This window comes from Acromyrmex echinatior, chromosome 3 (assembly GCF_024713525.1).
Source record: "Acromyrmex echinatior isolate Ae372 chromosome 3, ASM2471352v2, whole genome shotgun sequence".
NCBI lineage: Eukaryota > Metazoa > Arthropoda > Insecta > Hymenoptera > Formicidae > Acromyrmex > Acromyrmex echinatior.
The window spans coordinates 9,062,866-9,083,780 of NC_141854.1; the positions used below are offsets into that span (position 1 = coordinate 9,062,866).

Sequence of the window (20,915 nt, forward strand, 5' to 3'; positions counted from 1 at the left end):
TAAAATATTCTTTAAAATGTTTTTGAGACGTTTTATGTCTCGTTTCGGACATGCGTGTTGTCTATTATGTTTCTTGAATTCTTATTATCTTTATATTTGCATCACAGAATCAATATATTCGAATTATTTTATTCTTTTTTTATTCTTTTTTTCATGTGATATTTTGATTAATAAACCTTTTTTTAAATAAACTTTTTCCGAATTTTAAATATGATTTGAGAAAAGTTATTTTCTTTTTTTATCACTTTGATCGCTTACACTGAAAGTTAAGTTTCACCATTGTTCATCCCCTTTAGACAATATGATTTTTTCATCTGAAATATTTTTTAAAATAAAGTTGTATGATATTTTTACATAATATGATTCTTTTAATTATTCTGTACATAAAAGTAAAATTACAAAGAAATCAATAATTTCAAAGATATCGTATTCTTTATTTTGGTATATTTTAATATAAACTATTAAATTAATATCTTGTAAACTCTATTAATTTCTTAATAATCACATATCTTATTTCTGTCATACTTCTCTTAATATTTTTCAGAATAATGAGATAAATAAATTCATGTGAAGAAAATACATAATTGTTTTTCAAAATAGTTATGAAATTTGCAATATACAAGATAAATAGGTATTAAAATACGTTTAAGCTAATAAATATTACTTGATTTCAATAGATTCCGTATAATAATAGAATTCATTTCTAATAGTTTAGAATGAAATTTAGAGTCGAAAACTCCCGACAGCATAAATTCTCCTCTTTTTTTGATGATATGTAAAAATATCCCACAATTTTGTTACAAAATTCTCACAAAAATGTTTATAAAAATTGCAAATTTACTACGCTTAAAAGTTCTATCTGTTTCACTTTATACTTCAAATTATCTAGATGATGATTACATTTTGACTCCTATTCTATGTGACATTCTTTTCAAGATGCAGATGTGTTATTGTAGACGGCGAAAGATTTAAACACAATTGGCTAATAAGACACACGATAGGTATGATTGTATAATGACATCATTATACTTGAAATGTGTTATGGAAAATAAATCGGATCTACAGAATTGTTCAAATTTATTTTATTACATAACAGCAGAAATAAAAGGAAATTATATCTCATTTCAGAAGATTTAATTTATTTTTTTTTAATATTACTTTATGTAAAATCTTCTACAATTGTAATAAGGATTTTGCTATCTAGAAAAAGAACCGCTCGCGCGATAATAATAAATCGGTCTAGTAATCTTGTAACAGTCTGAATTAATAAATGTGTAATCTCACATTTCACGGAAGCAAGTCGTTTCCGTACGAGGTCGGGATACTTAAGTGTCGAGAAGTATGACGCTGATTCTTCCGTCTATTTCGCTCGAAATTCTCCGTCAGGACGGCAATGACATTAATGTCACATGACAAAATGGGCAGGATGTGGTCAATTCAGATCGGTCTCTGTGTGTGACTCACATTACACGCGCCTAGCTCGTCCCGGTGCGATCAAGGGAGTGGAGTGGACCACTAATCGAACAGTCGCTGCGAGCCGCGCACACGCCTGCCATGGCGGCTACTAAGGTCACATACACGTGAGCTGACCTTAGCCCCCAATTTGTTCGACGGTTCAGTTGAGGAAATCGTATTCGTGGTTTTCTGAATCGCGTCGGATAAACTATGGGAAATCAAATGAAGGGCAGACATCATAACAATGCACAGCTAAATCGTTCGTAAATATTGATGCCATATATTTATTTTATTACGGAAAATAGAATTAAAATAGATAAAAGAAACAATATCAAACATATTATCCAAATGAATTATTCTCTTAATTAAAAATGAGATTGGCATGATATTATAATAAGGGTAATGTTTATATATATATATATATATATATATATATATATATATAATAAGGAAAATGTTTATATATATTTGGAATTGATACTGAATGAAAGCATTAAAAATGAAGAATGTAAATTTTATAATTAAACAGATCTAATATAAGAAATAATGATATCTATTCAGTTCCCAATTAGATGATTACTCCAATCAATTACTGCAACTACGATTAGCCGAACTGTAAACACTTACAGTATAAACAAACCCTATAAGTTTTAATATGAATGTCCCCGTATTTCAAATTAAATGCGTTTTCTTTTGAAGTATACTATAATGCCTTGTAATCGTCAAAATAAAAAAAAATGTGATATTTAACGAGCGCTTTGAGAAAAAGGATTAAGGTCGATCAAATTCAATTAGCTTTAATAAAATTTTATTATGTATGCTACATAATAAATTACATTTTATTAATTATCCTGTAGTATATGTTTATACTACAGAATAATTTATTTTTGACAAATTATTAGAGGAGAAGGTGGTATTATGGCATCCCATTTACTTTTGTACAATAATTTGGTTAATAATCAATTTTTGAATTTAAAACTTAACAATTACATTTGTCAAAATGTTATTCAATCGGTTCTAGATTCAAAGTTACGAAATATTTATTACTTAGAACGTTATTTATAAAAAATATGGCGATATTGTATAATCGCTCGAAAAGAAACAGAAGTAATATGGCCTTCAACAAAAATAAATTTAAAAAATTGGTTTGGCTTAAAAAAAAACAAGAATTACAAAATTAATAAAAAAGTAAAATATATATAGAAGAGTATATATATTCAAATTATGCAAATGTATGTAACTCCTTCAGCATATAGACTGTTCAGTACTAAAAATATACATATAAACTGTATGTAGATATGTAAACTGTATGTAGATTGTAGTGGAGCTATAATCGATTTATGGAATAAATATTTTAATATGAAAACTTCGAAAAAGGGATAGTCAGTAATCAATACATTTAGAGAGCACACATTAGCAAAATGTGATACTACTGTTTTATTTTGCATAACTGTATACAGCCGAATAAAATGTTAAATAACAAAGAACACATTTAAACAGACATATATTCATGTGATAATACATTTAAATTTAAGAAGAATGGGGAAATATGCGTAATTAAATGCTAAAGCTAAATTAAATGCTATATTTTAAAAATGTTTCAAAATATTTGAAAAAATATGTTATAGTAAATGCTAACTATTGTGTATTGGTATTGTGTATTGTATATTAGCATCGTACTGAAACAGCGAGCTGCTAAGCAAATAATTCCATAAGTAATTGCTAAAATTCGCCACTTAATAGCGGAGTTATTAAGAGGAGCCATATCCTAAATAGAACAACAAGTCATTATGATATCAAAATGATGTTAAAATGACTCCAAAATGATCATTAAAAGTAATTTTTCAATCATTTCCAATTCATTTTAATGTCATTTTGATGTTATCGTGACTTTGTTCTTGAGATTAGATCTATATTAGCCATAATACTACCTTATCTTCTCTATTAGCATATATCCAAATTTTATAAAAATATTTCGAGAAGAATATGTTAGAGGAAAAAAAAGATTAACCATTTATTGTGTGTATATAAAAATTAATTACATGGTGTCCCGAGATTCATGAAAATATTATAGCAAAAAAATTCTCAAAAAATTAAGTAAAAAAGTTATTTGCAAATTTTTATTTTAAGCAATAATTTTTTATATAATAAAGATTACGTTTAGATAGTCATGTACCTGTGAATATTATTAGTAAGCACGCTCACCAGCGTTCACTAATTTACTGTACGTGCGCGATTCATGAACAAACAGCTGCCTAAACATAATCTGTAATTTCCCATAATCCTTATATCTCAAAAACTAAGCTAAAAATTTATAGATAATATTTTTACTTATTTTTTCTTATAATATTTTAATTTGCAAATTTCGGGACACTCTTTATATTAAAATTAAACACACATAAAATAAAATAAAACAAATTTTATTACGTGTCTCTCTTTTATTAGCTTTAGATTTATTTCACAACGTGTGTTATGTTCTAATAATAGATATAAATACAAATATGAGTAGTAATTGGAAATTGCTGACATTAAATAGTTATTATTTTATGTAATAAATAAATAATTATTTTTATTTTTATATTTTAATTAATATTTATTTTACAAGTATATATATATATATATATATATATATATATATATATATATATATATAATCACTGTTTTTAAAATTATCAAACTTGTTATAAATATGCAACGCGCGCATAGAAATACGTTGAATATGCATTTTATTTGTGCGTACGGAAACCAAGGGTCCTGCGAAAAAGAAATACATCACTGATTACAATACGTGTGTATTACTATGTACAATGTCAACGTACCATCATTGACAAAACATGTACGCACCTGCATCTGCGATCTGCCACGTCATAAAAGGAACAGCATGTTACGTTATGGTGTATCCGCACAGGGTGTGCTTGAGATCTATAGGAAAATGAACAATTGTCACTTTTAAACGCGATTAGAACACGGATATCCCGAACATTGATTAATATAAGCATGAATAATTTAAAAGTGGTAAAGATCATTGTCTGAAGCTCATTATTTTGAAAAGAGAATATGCCATTCTCTCTCTCTCTCTCTCTCTCTCTCTCTCTCTCTCTTTCATACGTAGCATTATTGTCCCTACATACGAATTATTTTTTAAATAAGTTTCGCATAAATTAATACAATACTGTGTTTCAAAATTCACTGCCAGTGCTGAAAATGTATAGTAACGTAAACTGTAGATTTTTAGCGCTGGCAATGAATTTTAGAACGTAACCAATATTAAATTTCATCTATAATAAATAATTAGAAAACACCTATACGTCTTTATTACTATTATTTTTAAAAAATATTGAAAATTAATCAGAAATCAGGGCACATGAAAGTACGGCACAGTAATTGATATGCAAATTTTATATAAATTTTTTATAAATAAAAATTATATTGAACTTGTTTCATACATTGAATGTTTCGGGCACATCCTCAATGAAACACAAAGAGATTGTAACACTTCCGCATAATAGGTGAGAGTTTCTGCTCAGTTATAATTCAAAATATTTTAACATGATTCTTTAAGTTAGTAATAATATAAAAAAAAAGAAATCTACAGGCAAGAGTAAGATAATTAAAAAATGAAAAAATTTCCAATGTCAGATATATTAATTATAAAATAAATTCAAAACGTTATAAAGTTGTCAACAATGTAAAAGCCAGAATCGTTAAACCAGTGTGGCCGAAACGTTCGATGTGAAGCAAGTCAAATATAGTTTTTATTTAATTTATAAAAAATTTATATAAAATTTGCGCACCAATTTCTGCGCCGTACTCTCATTTGCTGCAATTTTTAATTAATTTTCAATTTTGAGAGCCTTTAATAAGTTCATTTTGTACAAAAATATTGTTCGAAATGCTGTATGTCTTGTAGAAATAACTTATAATAATAAATAATAACTATTGTAAAAGGTTTGTTCAAGATCATTATTTTTGAAATTTCTAAATATGTAATTATTAAAAATTGAATCATAATGTGATAAATTTAAGAATAATTTTAAATTTATTTTAAAATATTTTCGTTTATCTTTTAAAAACATGATATAGTATCAAATGCAGCATATGGGAATTGCGACAGTAATTGTATGTATTATAATTTTAATTATATTGAAGAAGCTACATATATTTTATTTTAGGTATTATTTATATGCCGCAATGTATTATAATTTCTAGATTTCTAGTATTTCTCTAGATTTCTAATATTTCTCGCCAGTTTTTTATTTGCCACTTACTCTCTTCTCTATTCATTAAACTATTATATCTAAAAATAGAATAATTTTAAGTGATGCAAGCGTTTATTTAAAGATTTTGTTAAGTTTTTGTAAAAAACGATTTGTGTACACTAAAGTGATCAATCGTTCCAAATAAGAAAGACTGTTCTAAATTTTAACTCTTCATCCAATTTTACAATACCTCTCAAATTTTATCTCAAATTAAGGACATGCCACTGTTTGAAGTGTGAAAATAATAAATGTAAAATAATAAATGAAAATAACAAGTATGAAATATAATTTTCAACTAACATAAACAATTTTTTATTTGAAAACCAGATAATATTCATAAAATATATTCGGTAAAAAAGTACAATTTTTAAAAATAAAATATGATCTCATAACTTGTTATAATTTTTGTTGTCATCTCACATCATGTGAGATAACAACAACTCACGTGTATCTCACATTAAATATGATTTATAATTATAATAATATAATATTGTTCACGTGTTTTATTAATAATTACAAAGAAAGTTTATCTATTAAAATTTAACTTGCAATCAATATTGAATTTTGTTTAAATATTCCTCTTTCCCTTTTTAAAGAGGGTTCTCTTAGTAAACATGTTCTTAGCAGCACCTAGGTCCCGCAGAGAACTGGGTCCGAACCTGCGGTCAAGGAGGGGCAGTCTGTAAAGGCTAGGAGGGGAGAAGGAAGCGAAAGAGAAGGAGGAAGGTCGTCGCGCGCTTGGGCGCGTTTAGTCAACCTGGTGGCGCCGAAGAAAGAACTGTTGGCGACGCCTGTGAGTCGGAGTAACCTGCGAGTTGGAATTGTCGAGCGTTTCGAATTAGCGAAGAAAGAGAAAGAGAAAAGCGAATCCCAACGCGCGAACGCTCGCTCGGCAAGCTACTTTCGAGTGCAGAGTGTTTCGAATTTGAGAAACTCGGTGTGTTCGAGGTACCGCGGGCGGGTGCGCGCGTTTTGTGAATCATTCTTGTAACAGGTGGGACGAGATGGTGGCCAAAGATCCGAAGATGGTTACCGGGATGGAGCTGATGAATCCGTATGAAAAACCACCGAGCATGTCGGTCAGCCAGTCTATGAAGACCTTTCTATACAATCGCGAGACCGGCGCGTTTATGGGCAGGACTGCCAGTAGTTGGGGTAAGCGCGGTGTTGCCAGCTTTAGGATTTCTTCCATGCGATATGGAAGAAATTATGTGATAGCTATCATAGGAGTTATGATGCGATTTAACAGAGTATCGACTATCGCTAACTCGAAATCGGATACCTGTCGATATTGTTTGATTTTTTTTCTCCAAGTAGACACACCTGGCATCGTTTCTGCGAAAAACGCGGCGTCACTTAATTTTAAAGCGTCTCGAACATTTTCACACTCTCACTGAAGAAGATCCGCCTGCTGACGTTACGTTTAAAAAATTTCGAAGTTTGCAATTTTTTTTCTTACACAGAAGTCGATTTAATTCGCCATTGTTATTCGACCGATTGCGCACCAATTATTTAATCAACTTCATTATTCTATTGTCTGGGAAAGTATCGATACTAATCGTTATGATGCTTTCCATCCTTTCCAACGAATATTTTTGAAACATTTGTATTGGTAGAAAATAAAAAAAAATAAACAAGTTATATTTTTTATGTACTATACATATATCTAATTATCGCAAACATTTCTAATACTATTGAAAGGAAGTACACATGTATGTAGGGCGTGTCAGTCGGGTTTTCTTTATAGATTTTTAAATATTAATACATCAATTAGCAAAATTAATTTTAGCAAACTTGGAGTTTTCTAGAGTTGACTATTTTTAATAAAAAAATGATTATACACTTTCTTTTTTTGTATCTATATAAAAATAAAAGATAAAAATTAATTAAAAAAATAATTTTATGTACTTCGTGACACTCCTTTTTCTTTCGTTTTTTAACACACCTTGGGTGACTCATCCTCAGAGCAATGTTTAAACAACTGACATTCTCATTTAAAAAGTTCAATCAATATGAAAAAAATTGTGAGTCAATTTCAAGGTTTAGAATACATTCAAATAGTTTTTAATTGAGATTTCATTATAATTTTTGTGAAAAAATTCTTGAGTTCAATGAATAGAGAAAAAAACGAGTAAAATCTTTGAAAAATTAAAACTTTTAAAAAATTTAATATTAAAAATTAAAAATTAAGCAAATTATAGACTTTAAATAGACAAATGCTATATAATCATAATGGTGTAAGCAATGATTTAAATATTTAGATTTAAATAAAAATTGACGTAAAGTTTAATATAATAATCGATTTTCTTTAGTCAGCTGATTCTTGTCCACTAATTGATTTATATTTATTTATACAAATTCTTTTCTTACAATATTATTTAAAATATTATAACGTTTTCAACATTTTTTAAATTTTGACATAATTATTTAAAATTTTATTATTTTATTTTGCATTATACATAAATATAAATTTAGCTCAATTCATTACGATACCATCTAAATAAATTATTAGCTTTACGTTTTTTTTTTTAAGAAATAAAACATTTTTAGATTATTCTTGTGAGTATGCTGCACATTAAACATTACTTTGTTGAGTCAGCTTGTGATAATAATTGAATAAATGAGGATATGTGCCTGTTATAAGTGACACTGCGCGCTAATGATATCTCACATTAAAATTAAGTGTTACATTAAACAAGACTATAATTGTTTCTATTTTAAAAAATTGAGGGTAAAATAATTATATATTTGTCAGTTTTAAATAAATATTTTTCTATTATGACTGAAAGAATTAAACATAAAGTTATTAGTATTTTTGATTTTATGGTAAAGTTACAAAATAGATAGAATTTTTTAATTCCAGAATTGATTTTCAGATCAGAAATGTTATTAGTTTGGCATTTTAATGATAATTAATATAATTTTTAAAAAACCCGGTGAAAAAATATACGTAAATTAAAAATTAGTACACGAATGTAGAAAATATTTTAGAATATGTATACAATTAAATAAACTACAAAGTACTGTACGTATACATTATTAAAAAAAAAAACGTTTGAATTATTCTAAAAAAGAGAGTGAGATAATATATATGCAAAATTCTTACTTATACGTAAAAAACTACTACGGAAAATTACTCAAGATCTCATGTTCCAAGAATACTCTATAATGACATGTAAAATTAATTATATCAGATAACTTGTAATAATGTAAAGTGATTTATATAAATTATATATATAAGAAATATAAAATTACAATAATGAAATATAAAAAATAATTATTTACTTTACTTTAATCATAGATTTGATCTTGGATTAATAGACTTTTCAAAACTTTTTATATTTATAATTTAGAAATATCCTCAGTAGATAATAATATTATACAATAATGATACAATAGATTATACTTTGATTTATAAACTAATGATAGGTTATAAACTAATAATAGGTCTTTGTATGAATTTTCTGTACGAAAATTTCTGTTTGTGTTATTTTCTACATACTACAATTTCTAGTTATTTTAACAACTATTATTTTAACAATGTTGAAATTGGCAATATTATCTATGCATTTCAGGCATGTTACAACATTAATGATGAATAAAAGGAAATACACAGGGACGTGCAATTTTTGCAATGGATTTGTATCTATATAAATTATTTCTTCAATGAAATCTACTTGTTGAAGTTTATAAACTACGGCACAAATGACTTATATGGTCATATAGAAATGCAATATAGATAAATATCATAATAGCTGTAATTATTTTTTTCTCTTATTGTCTGAGTTTATAAAATATTGAAAGAATAAAAAACTAAAAAGCATGCTTACTAATCGTACACTACCTATTAAGTATTAACATGCATCGTTCGTTGTTACATGATGTGTCATGACGGCATGTTAACGATTAATGCCAGTATATTTTACCGGCAATTACTGCATGTTTGTTTTTTAGCACGTGATAGTGTCAATGACCCAAGATATATGATGATGTCTTCACTAAAACGTAATCATTAATATCTAGTTATAATTACAAATGTACTTTTAGATTCATGGATTTGTAACAAGAGATTTTTTTTATTATTTAAATATTAATATAGAATTAATATTATTAATAAATTAATATTTTAAATTTATGAAAAATTAATGTATGTATATATGATATATTTTTAATGCTAATAAATTTATTATTTGACACGTCATACAAATTGACCATCAATAATAAATACCATTATGAAGGTCAACATTGATGTCTCGAATTTCAAAAACGATACAATTATTAAATGGCTGAAACATGACGAGCTCTTTCCGAAATAGCTAGGGAAGATAAAGAGACATTCATTACGTCGCGTGTAAAGAAGACTGTTTGCGAGCTTCAATTAATTAGTCTAGCGGCGCCGTGTCGATCATGCCGAACGTGGTTACTGCCCTGTCTTTATATATCCCAGGGTGTGTTTACGGCTGTCGCTATGGCGATGGCGAACCTAACGGTTATTACGCACTCGCCTATATAAAGTATATATACGAGTCCTTACAGTTTAACGTGATATCCTCGAATGATGGTAATTTTTTAAAAATTCAAATGTTTAAACCTATTCGCTAGAATGTCTATCTTGATACGAAAATGTAAACATTTAGAGACGGAAAACGAAAGAAACATAAATTTAATACAAATTAAATGTACACAAAAATGAAAAATGCTCTAATATGTGTTGTCGAAATATCGCGAAACATGCTTAAAGTATTCTAAAATAAAAATTTATTATTATATAGTATATATAATTATATGTAATTATATTATAAATTTATTATATAATAAATATAATTATTATATTATTATCCAAACTTGTTATATAACAATTATATAATAATATAATATATAATAATAATATAAAAATTATATAATTTTAATTAAATTCAAGTATAATAGTCTGATTATGTTACAATCTATCTTCTAATATCTTCTTCTAATATCGATAACTGACTGGTCAGTTCAATTTCCTTGTTACAATAAAGAGAAGACTTTCAAATGCACAACACTGTGTATTAATTCAAGATTGTTTTGATTTAATTGGCTCAGAAGCCTCTGTGTACGGTTGAAGTTTCACGCCAGTCACACTAAGCTTCGAAAAATACATATATCAAGAATCACTTATATCCTTGAAATATATTAGGTGTTGGAATTAATTCGTAGCGTTTTTTAATGAAAGAATGTTATTTATTTCACATGAGCATTAAAAAATACATTAATGAAAGTACTTCCCATCACTTGTAAAACGCTACGAATTAATTCCAACACCTAATAATTAACCTTGACATACAGCGAAAAAATCTTATATACTTTTATTCATCCCTCTTCGAGTCTGCTATTTAAAATTTCTTGTTCTAAGACACTGGAAAAAAAACCGTTAAAGTGTTACTTTTCTAAAAAAGTATAAAGGAACTTTCTGGGGGATTTCTATAGATTTGTTAAAATATTTTACACTTGTTATGAGATAGGATCCTGTACAAAGTGTGCATCATCTTCCACTCGAATCTTTCACGCAGCTCCATATTAATATCCGAAGCATTATAAAACGCGATAAGTGAGGAAGGTAAATGGAAGCGATGCTAGAAAAAGACGGAAGCATGGAGCGTGTTTGATTCGCGGTGCATACAACGGTTTGCCCGGTTGAATGGCAATTGTTAAACTTCCTTTAGCGCAAACGTGTATAACGAGGTCAATTGGCTTTAAACGGCGGTATTATAGCATTACGTAACTTAGGGCCATTCCGAAGGGTATACCCACGCGACTGTGCCGTTGTCTTTCGTCCAGTTACAATCACCTGAGACAACCCGAATTATGGAAATTGTTATCAAAACTATAGAAAACGAATTGCTGAAGTTAAGTCAGGTCTTGCAATCTTTCGTTAAACATAAGTTGACTTGTATTTCTTTTGTTTCATGCGATTGCGCAACCAGTGACTATAATTGTTCTTTGACTTAAGAAATAGGAAACTTCTTATCTTCTTTTCTATAACAAATAATTCCTTCTTTTTTTTATACAAATGCAAAAAGTTTCAGATAATTGCTTCTTATTTTTCTTTGTATGAAAGGAACAATTTTTTAATAGTTTGAAAAAATAAGTGCTAATATAAAGATACAAAAATTTATGGTTTGGAAAATAAAAGTTGTTTTTTATAATTTTTGACGCGTTATATCTGAATCCACAAGCGAAAATGTTCTATCACATTAAAAGTTTTTGAAAGAAAATGTTATTAAAATTTCGCAAAAAAATAATTTTTTATCATTTTTAAATACATTTGTGTAGTTAGAAAACTTAATATATTTAAAGACTTGGAAAACTTGCTCAAAGTAAAAGCTTAAACATTAATTGCATCTTAAAAAATATTATTTAATTATATATAAATTTATCATAGGCATTATCGAACTTTTAGCGCTTTATTTTAGGAGTAAGCGTGAATAGAGTGACATAGAATTATATTTAAGCTCAGAGTAAACTGTTGTATATAATAGAAATGTTAACTAAGGATTTAATGTGTGAAAAAAAATAATTGTGATTTGCTGCAATTGTGTTTAATGCAATCCTATAAACGTATATCATCTTATACACATATATGTTTATCTTTAAAATAAAACGCGCTAAAGATTTGATGTCTGCGGTGAAAAGTTCATATTTCTAAATACACCATTCCAACTTTAATTTAAGGCTTCTGAGTAGTCATCACAACCATATTGAATCGTGACGTCAAAAACGAAATGACACATTAATTTTTATTACGTGTCATTTATAAATAAAGACAATTTGGATAAAACAAGAAATTGCTTTAAAACATTTGTAAAAATGGATGAAAATTATGCTTATCCTTCCTCATAGTCAGTAAATAACCGTAAAAAGTAATAAAAAGCACATGAAGTAATTTATTCAATGCGCATGCGTAGCTAATTTTCACTTACACGTGTCTTTTATCACTTTTTATGATTATTTACTGACTGTCAAGGGGGATAAGCAAGCATTCTCATCATTTTGTTTTTATTTATAAATAGCACGTAATAAAATCCAAATTGTTTTTATTTATAAATGGCACGTAATAAAAATTAATTAAATATCATTTCTCGCTTTGACGTCATGATTAAATATGGCTGTGGTGACTCAGGAGCCTTAAGACTTTTTCAAAGTTTCTATCACATTAGGTTTACTAGATACGAATTTTTATTAAAGATGGTAAAAACATTTTTTTTTTTTGAAAGCGTAATATGCTAAAACATTTTCGCAAATTTGAATTTGATGCGTCAAAAAATCTATGAATTGTTTTTCTTTTCCAGATTATAGCAACACAATTAAAATTTATATTTCTGAGATTTTTTGCGTTCACTAATCGCGTTTAAGCAACGTGTAATTTGGTCCAATATTTCTGTGAGGCTCGTATTGCATTATGGTAATGTAAGCTGAATTACTGAATAAGATTTTTGCTTATCAAGTTTCTGAGAACTACGAATCAGCCGTAACAAAACAAGATCATCGTTGCTACCTTAACATAATGATCATTGTACAGATTATGACTAATTGTGTTTCATAAACATTTCTTTTTAAATATAAGAAATATGAGCTTCTCAAGAAGTATAAAGTCAGTTACGTAAATAAGTTTTATTTTATTTTAACATGATTGAATTGTAAAAGATTTTATTTCGTTGAAAAAGATTTCGGAAGATGTTTTATTTTGCAAAACATAATTAAATTGTAGGAGATTGTATTGTTCTATATATTTAATCAAAAATATTAAATAAAGAAAGTTACAATTAATAGTCATGTAAAAAAAATATTTAGTATTTCTGAGTAAAAGTTAAATAGATATGAAGCATAATTTCGTAATATTTTATTTATCTTATTTTTTTGAATTTTCTGAATCTTATAAATTAGTATTGAGAGAGAGTTCTTTGTTAAGAATAGACAAAAATATACAATTATAAATATTTGATTTCTAAAGATGTAAAGATGTGCTTCCTTGTCTATTTGGATAAATGCAATACATTTTGCTTTATAATCGAGGTCAAGAAGTATTAAATGGACTACCATTGAGTTCCTACTTTTCATTATTATCATTAGAAGAGAGCTCGAAGACGTCTTTTCAATAGTCGAGTTCTATAACTAGGAACTAACCGATACTTTGCAGCTTATTTTCTAGGAATAACTTTGTTTCAAGAATATACATATTTGAAAATAACCAAAATATCAATTCTTTTCTCTCGCATGAATGCAAGAGATCCGGATTTGATTCTCGGTCGAGGCAATATTTTTTATAATAAGTTTATTACAGTTTTTTAAATTTGGGAAATTTGATGGGATTATTAATATTTCAGATTGATTGCGTTGAAAGTCCGACAATCATATCGGCACGCAATTATCATTTCTGAAATTAATTCATTTATATGAATATATATAATAGTTCAACATCTTAACATTCAGACCGTAGTATTAAAGCGTTTCGTATTTAAAGTAATGTATTTAACAAACGATCTTGTTTCCAATCTTATTGACTATCTGTCAATTCTTTTCTTAAAAAAAAAAATAGATTTTTTATTATATTTTGAGCTATATAAAATGATATTTTAATTTAGATATTAAAAAGAAATGTTAAAAATAAAGTGTTTAAAAATGTATAGTTTTCTCATATAAATGATCAAAATCCAACAAACACCAACTAACAGTAACATAATATCAATGTTACTGTTAGTTACTGTTTACTAGAAAGTGACTAATTGAAAAATAATTAAAAAATTATTTTAAAATTTTATTCGATCTGTATTCTTTATTTGTAGTTTTGATTTGAAATAGATAAAGAAAAAGAAGATAAATGAGTATAAAGGATATAAAATTGCACAGTATTAAACTTTTGAAATGTTCTTTTGTAAAATTGTTTTTTAATTCTTATGTACTTTTTTCTTGAAAAATACATTAAATTAACTTTTTTTTTCATATCTTTAAAAAAATGCAGAGGTATGGTTTGATCAATCGGTTTTAAAGAGTTACAATTTCATCAGAAATTGTAAATGGTAAAAGTTTTTTGTTTATACATAAGTGTGTATTAGTTTATTAAAAAAATGTAATTAAGATTGTTATATTTATGTATAAATATAATAAAAATTTAATTTAAATTCGGGAAAAAATGTTATATAAATGGATATATTTTACATATATAATTTATATATATAATTGTATACAAAAATGGATATATTTTACATATATAATTTATATATATAATTGTATATATATATATACAAAATATGTCAATTTTTTATATAATTATATACAATTATATATGAAATATTTTTTCTCTGGAATGCATGAATTATCTTATTTAAAAACTTATTATAGATAAGTTCAAATATTTAGTTGTTTATATAAATATTAAGCTTAAATATCAAATTTAAATATCAGTTGTTATTCACGATTAATAATTAATGATTTTTATTTTATGTATATGTTAGGATATATTGCATAAATATATTAGGTGTTGGAATTAATTCGTAGCGTTTTACAAGTGATGGGAAGTACTTTCATTAATGTATTTTTTAATGCTCATGTGAAGTAAATAATATTCTTTCATTAAAAACGCTACGAATTAATTCCAACACCTAATATATTTATGCAATATATCCTAACATATACATAAAATAAAAATATTTAGATTCTTAAAAAAATAGTGTGTTACGTTTAATATCGAATACAATAGTGTTCCTTTATGTGTGTACACAGCTTTATCACGGGCAACCCTACTTGATAGATGTCCACAAAACAACGTCGTAAAACGCGTCAACGCGTAATTGAATTGCACCGTTTGACCAGACGCTTTGATCTTCCTCTACGAATTGAATCCGCGGTTAATACAATTAACCTACATTATAGGAAGTACTTGCGTACGAGAATCAGCTTTTCTGTACATGCGACTGCAAATACTTCGCACAGCATGTTTTGATTAAAGCTATTGTATTACATATTTGAGATATTTTTTATCTATATGTGCTTAAAAATTCAAATGATCCCTTAAGAAAATATATTTAACACTTGTTGTTTAATATTTATACTTAGAAAAATACTTACTTGAGAAAGTAAACATACTAAAATATAATAACGTAATACAATAAGACTTCACATATATTTATATATATATATTTCTAATTCATATATTTCACATATATTTATATATATCGAAGATTCGTAACAATGACTTTCACTAAACTTCGATTAATTTAATCAATGATTAGCTCATCAAGTAATACCTGTTTTATTAATATGCATAGAATTATTAATTTTTGATTGTTTAACATGCAAAAATATTAGATCAAGGCCGACAAATTATATAAACAAGAATTTTATTTTAAATGATTCTGTCGATTGCATTATCTGCTGATTAAGTTAATCGGAAGTTGATCGAAATTGCCTTCTAATGGAAAGTTTTCGATATTTTTTGCGAACGAGTAAAGAGTTAATGCTGTTCGGAATGCAGTTTTAGTTATCCTATCTTATAATTTAATTATTTTAATTTAATTTACATATACGTTGTTAATTATTTACATTTATTCTACATAGGTAAAATTGGACTTTTTTACCTGATATTCTATGGTGTTCTGGCGGCGCTCGTTGCCATTTGTTTTTGGGGATTCTTTCAAACACTCGATCCAAGGATACCGAGATGGCAACTCGAAAGGTCTATTATTGGAACAAATCCAGGTAAATTACACTAGTTTACAAAAAACATTTTTTTTTAATTATTTTGAAGATAAGGTATTTCTTATAAATTTTTAAATGGTAAAAATGCGCAAGCTAAATTGCACCAATGCATAGTGTCAGATTGTCAAAATAATTGAGGTTTAATGTGCAAAAAATGATTTTTTACGATATTTAAAATTTTTTAATAAAAAAGGTTAACATTATTTTGAAATTTTGATTAGTCTTAATTATTTTGGAAACCTGATATACTGATATAGTGTGGAATTTGATTTGTAGTATAGTATTTATAATACATTTATATATACATTCAAAAATTTATAAGAAATATTTGGTTTAAAATAATTTTTTTATTAAACTAGTGTATTATCTTTTATTAATAGTAGATCGATATGTATAAATGGTTAAGCTCTCTACTTTTTAAAATATTGAATAACTGTCGTAACTATTTTTAATTATTTATAGAATTATTTATGTAATCTATATTTTTTAGTATAAAATAATAAAATTAGCATAAAAAATATAAAATATAAAAATTAAAATATGGGAATATGTTGCAATTCTTAAAGGAAACGAAATTATGCTTTATATATACAGGATTGGGATTTAGACCAATGCCACCGACAGAGAATGTGGAGAGTACTTTGATTTGGTATAAAGGCACCGACAACGAAAATTTCAAACACTGGGTTGATTCACTACAAAATTTCTTAAAAGGTAATTATTCATAATAAATAAAGAAATTTATCTATCAATCAGGATGCTTACATTTGCATACTTCCATTATTCTTTCCTAATTAATTTCTATATTTAATTTTTTAATTGCCAAATATAATTATCGATTATAATTTTTCGTATACTATTTCAGATTATATAACCCCTGGGTCTGTTCTTGGTCTTGGCGCTAACATTAACAAATGCGATTATAATCAGCCGCCGCCACCTGGAAAAGTTTGTGATGTTGATGTAAAAAATTGGTATCCTTGCACTAAGGAGAACAGATATAATTACCATAAATCCGCTCCTTGCATTTTCCTTAAGCTGAACAAAGTACGTGCATCATAATATATAATAATCTGTATAACAAGATGCTTATTGGCAAATATTATTGTCAATAACTAACTTTTAAACACCTTTAATAATCAATATCAACTAAAATCAATATTATACATTTGATGAAAATCAATATATAATATTTTTTGTATCTTTGTTTATCAGATTTATGGCTGGAGACCAGACTTTTACAACGATACTGAACATTTACCAGAAAAGATGCCACTTGATCTCAAAGAACACATCGCTAGTCTGAAAGGGAATAATTCCTTACAGCTCAACACAATCTGGGTATCTTGCGAAGGTGAAAATCCTGCTGATCAGGAGAATATTGGACCAATTAATTATTTGCCACGACACGGTTTTCCTGGTTATTTTTATCCTTATGAAAATTCTGAAGGTTACCTAAGCCCACTAGTTGCAGTGCACTTTGTCAGACCACGAAGTAAGTATAATATGTGCGTATTATGAATATAAGGGTGCTGAAATGTTTGGGAAGTTAAAATTAAATAATCATTTTATAATGAACAAAATGAAGTAAATTAATAATAAAATGAATTAAATACTATACTGTGTATTAATTAAGAACAAAACTATTATTTTTACTAGCATACAATGCAAGAAGATTATATATGGCTGCATCTCTATTATTCACTTTATATAAATCCGTTTTCAAATCTTCTTTAAAGTTTTGTTGATTTAAAAATAAAAATCAGAAAATAAATTTTTATGATATGTGTTACTAAAAATAATGAGTTGCTCCTATAGAGTGTTTAATTCATTTTATTTTATTTATTTATAATAAGATCACTGCTATTTTGTTTCAGTTTAGCAATTATTATTATATTAAAGTATACTTATTATTTAGAGTAATGAAAAAATAAAAATAAAAAAACACAAACTAAATTACATTCATCTTTCATTTTCAGCTGGAATTTTGATAAATGTCGAATGCAAAGCGTGGGCAAAAAATATTAAGCACAGTCGTAACGACAAAATTGGTGCGGTCCATTTTGAGCTGATGATAGATTAACGAAATTTAAAAACTGCCTTCGGCACCCTATGCAAGTCTCTTAAAGTAACACGAGTGTCTTTCGAGAGACATTAGAGGAAGCCATTAGGCACCTTCATCTTCCAAATAAAAATATGAGCAAATATTTTTTCGAAGTTGACGACATGTTGCCCTGATTGTCTGAATGACATTAATTGAGTACAAAACAAAGCAGTTCTTACAATAGACATTTCCGAAACTTTAAATGGTGGATTATGAAAATCACAAATTTTGAGAGATTGCATATGAAGATATATCAGCGAGAATAATGACTAAAAAGATGAACGTTAATATTAAGAATTAGGGCTATCATTGAAAATATGATAGTCACTTTTTAATAAATCTTTCTCTTTCACATTAAATCTATTGTTTTAGATTTAATGTTTCAATAATTTATTTATAATCATAAATTTATAATTATAATTTATTTATAATCATAAATTTATTTAAAAAGAATTTTTAGAGAGTGTATTTAACACGCGTATACAAAAAAAGATTTTTTATTCTTATGATTAAACGATCATGTCATATGTCATTTTAGGTTTGTCAATTAAATTAGTAATTATTTATTTCTCAAGAATCCTAAGAATATAATAGTTTTATACATTTATGATATTCATAAAATTATTTTTCTTGATAAAATTAATATTTGTATTCCAAATATTATTATAGTATTGCTAATTTTGACTACAATTTGTGTCTGTAATATATTATTTTATAATATATTACATTACATATTATTAATATATTACATTTTATAATATATTGCCGTTATTCTTGTTGATATTGGTTGCATATTTGCCGATGAAAGAAATTTTTTTATGAATTTAATATGCCTCTTTACAATGAAAATTGGAAAGAAATGATAGAATGAAACAATGGAATCTCAAAGAATTATAATCCTCTATCTCTGGTGAAAAAATTTTTCATAATATCTCATAATATATGTTTAAGAACTTGTCATATTCATTTTAAATTTATAAAAATTTCTGAAAAATGCCTTAAATTTTTTTAGATTTTATAAATTTTCTTCAGAAATTCTAACTATAGAATAAAATTAAAGAATAAAAAAATCTTAGAATATTTCAGAATTATATATAAAAATTTTAGAAAAAAATGTAGATTTCTTCAATATTTCTCGTATTTTGTATAAAATATCTGACAAACTGTCTAAAAAATTTCGAAATCGTACAGGAATTTTAAAAAATTTTGATACAGAATTCTGATATGAAAATTCTAAAAAATTATATAAAGTATTCTAAAAGAATTTTCGCCAGGGATGTGTGCCTTCATTTGCTCATAAGCGCGAATTTATTTCGCCTTTGTGCAATTGAAAATTGAGAACAAATGAAAAAGTAGAATAATCAAATCTTAAAGAATTACAATTATTTACGCGTGCCTTCCTTTGCTCATAAGCGCAATTTATACATATACGTATAAAAACCGACCAACATAATAGCATATAAAAGAATCTCATTTGAAATTATTTAATATACTCATATACATATATACATATATATAATATTAGCTGGATAGATTTTTTTTATAATCAGGCGAGCAACTTTGAAGACTTTTTTAATATTCAAATGACACTATAGAAATTAATACGTTCTCAGGTAATATTATATTTTTTACCTTACTGGAACGCGTCAGTAATTTTATCAAGTAGAAATTAAGGATCGCGAAATAGATAGTAATCGTATAAATATTTTTTACAAATAAGGAATTTAAAACAAATTTGGCAAGTATATCAAACACGATAATATTTCAAATATTTAATCACAGTATCTGTAAATATTACAAAATCTGATAAAATGCAGACTTAAAACATTTTTATGTAATTCAATAAATTGATGCTATATCATATGCCTATATTGCATATAATAAAAAACAGTTTTTCAATAATAAAATATAATATAAAAAGTATAAATCAAAACAAGTAAAAATTTTGATATACCCCATTTTTTATTCTTATTTCTTTAATTAAATTTTAATTAAATTTCAACTTTAAAATATTGTTTATATGTGTTGTAAAAATTATTTTAGAAATAAGATAATTTTCTTTTCTTTAAAGAAAAGGAGAGAAATAGTGTTCATAGAGTTGAAATATATAGAAATAAATATAATGGCTTGACTCAAAGAAAATGTTAGGTCAGCGTTATGACTTATGCTTAATGCTTAGTTTTAATGACAAAAGGTATAAATACTAATTTAATCGATATTAAGATATTTATAGATATTAATTTGTTTTTTATTATGTAATTGCGATTTATTTGCGATTAAATCTACACGTGGAAATATTTTTAAGAAATGGCAGCTAATAAATTTTTGCTTTCTCTCGGAATCCATACAATACAGCGGACAATGCA

At 26.4% G+C, this 20,915-nt stretch overlaps 1 protein-coding gene across 1 annotated transcript; it reads left to right on the top strand.

Annotated features, from left to right (window-relative positions):
* The first annotated feature begins 1,505 nt into the window (after positions 1–1,505).
* Positions 1,506–20,857, top strand: LOC105146347 (sodium/potassium-transporting ATPase subunit beta-2). The gene is made up of 7 exons (XM_011056532.2): positions 1,506–1,714; positions 6,342–6,869; positions 16,305–16,445; positions 17,040–17,159; positions 17,311–17,492; positions 17,661–17,940; positions 18,425–20,857. The coding sequence occupies exons 2-7, from the start codon at positions 6,719–6,721 to the stop codon at positions 18,526–18,528; spliced, it is 978 nt and encodes a 325-aa protein (XP_011054834.1). The 5' UTR covers positions 1,506–1,714; positions 6,342–6,718; the 3' UTR covers positions 18,529–20,857.
* Positions 20,858–20,915: the final 58 nt, after the last annotated feature.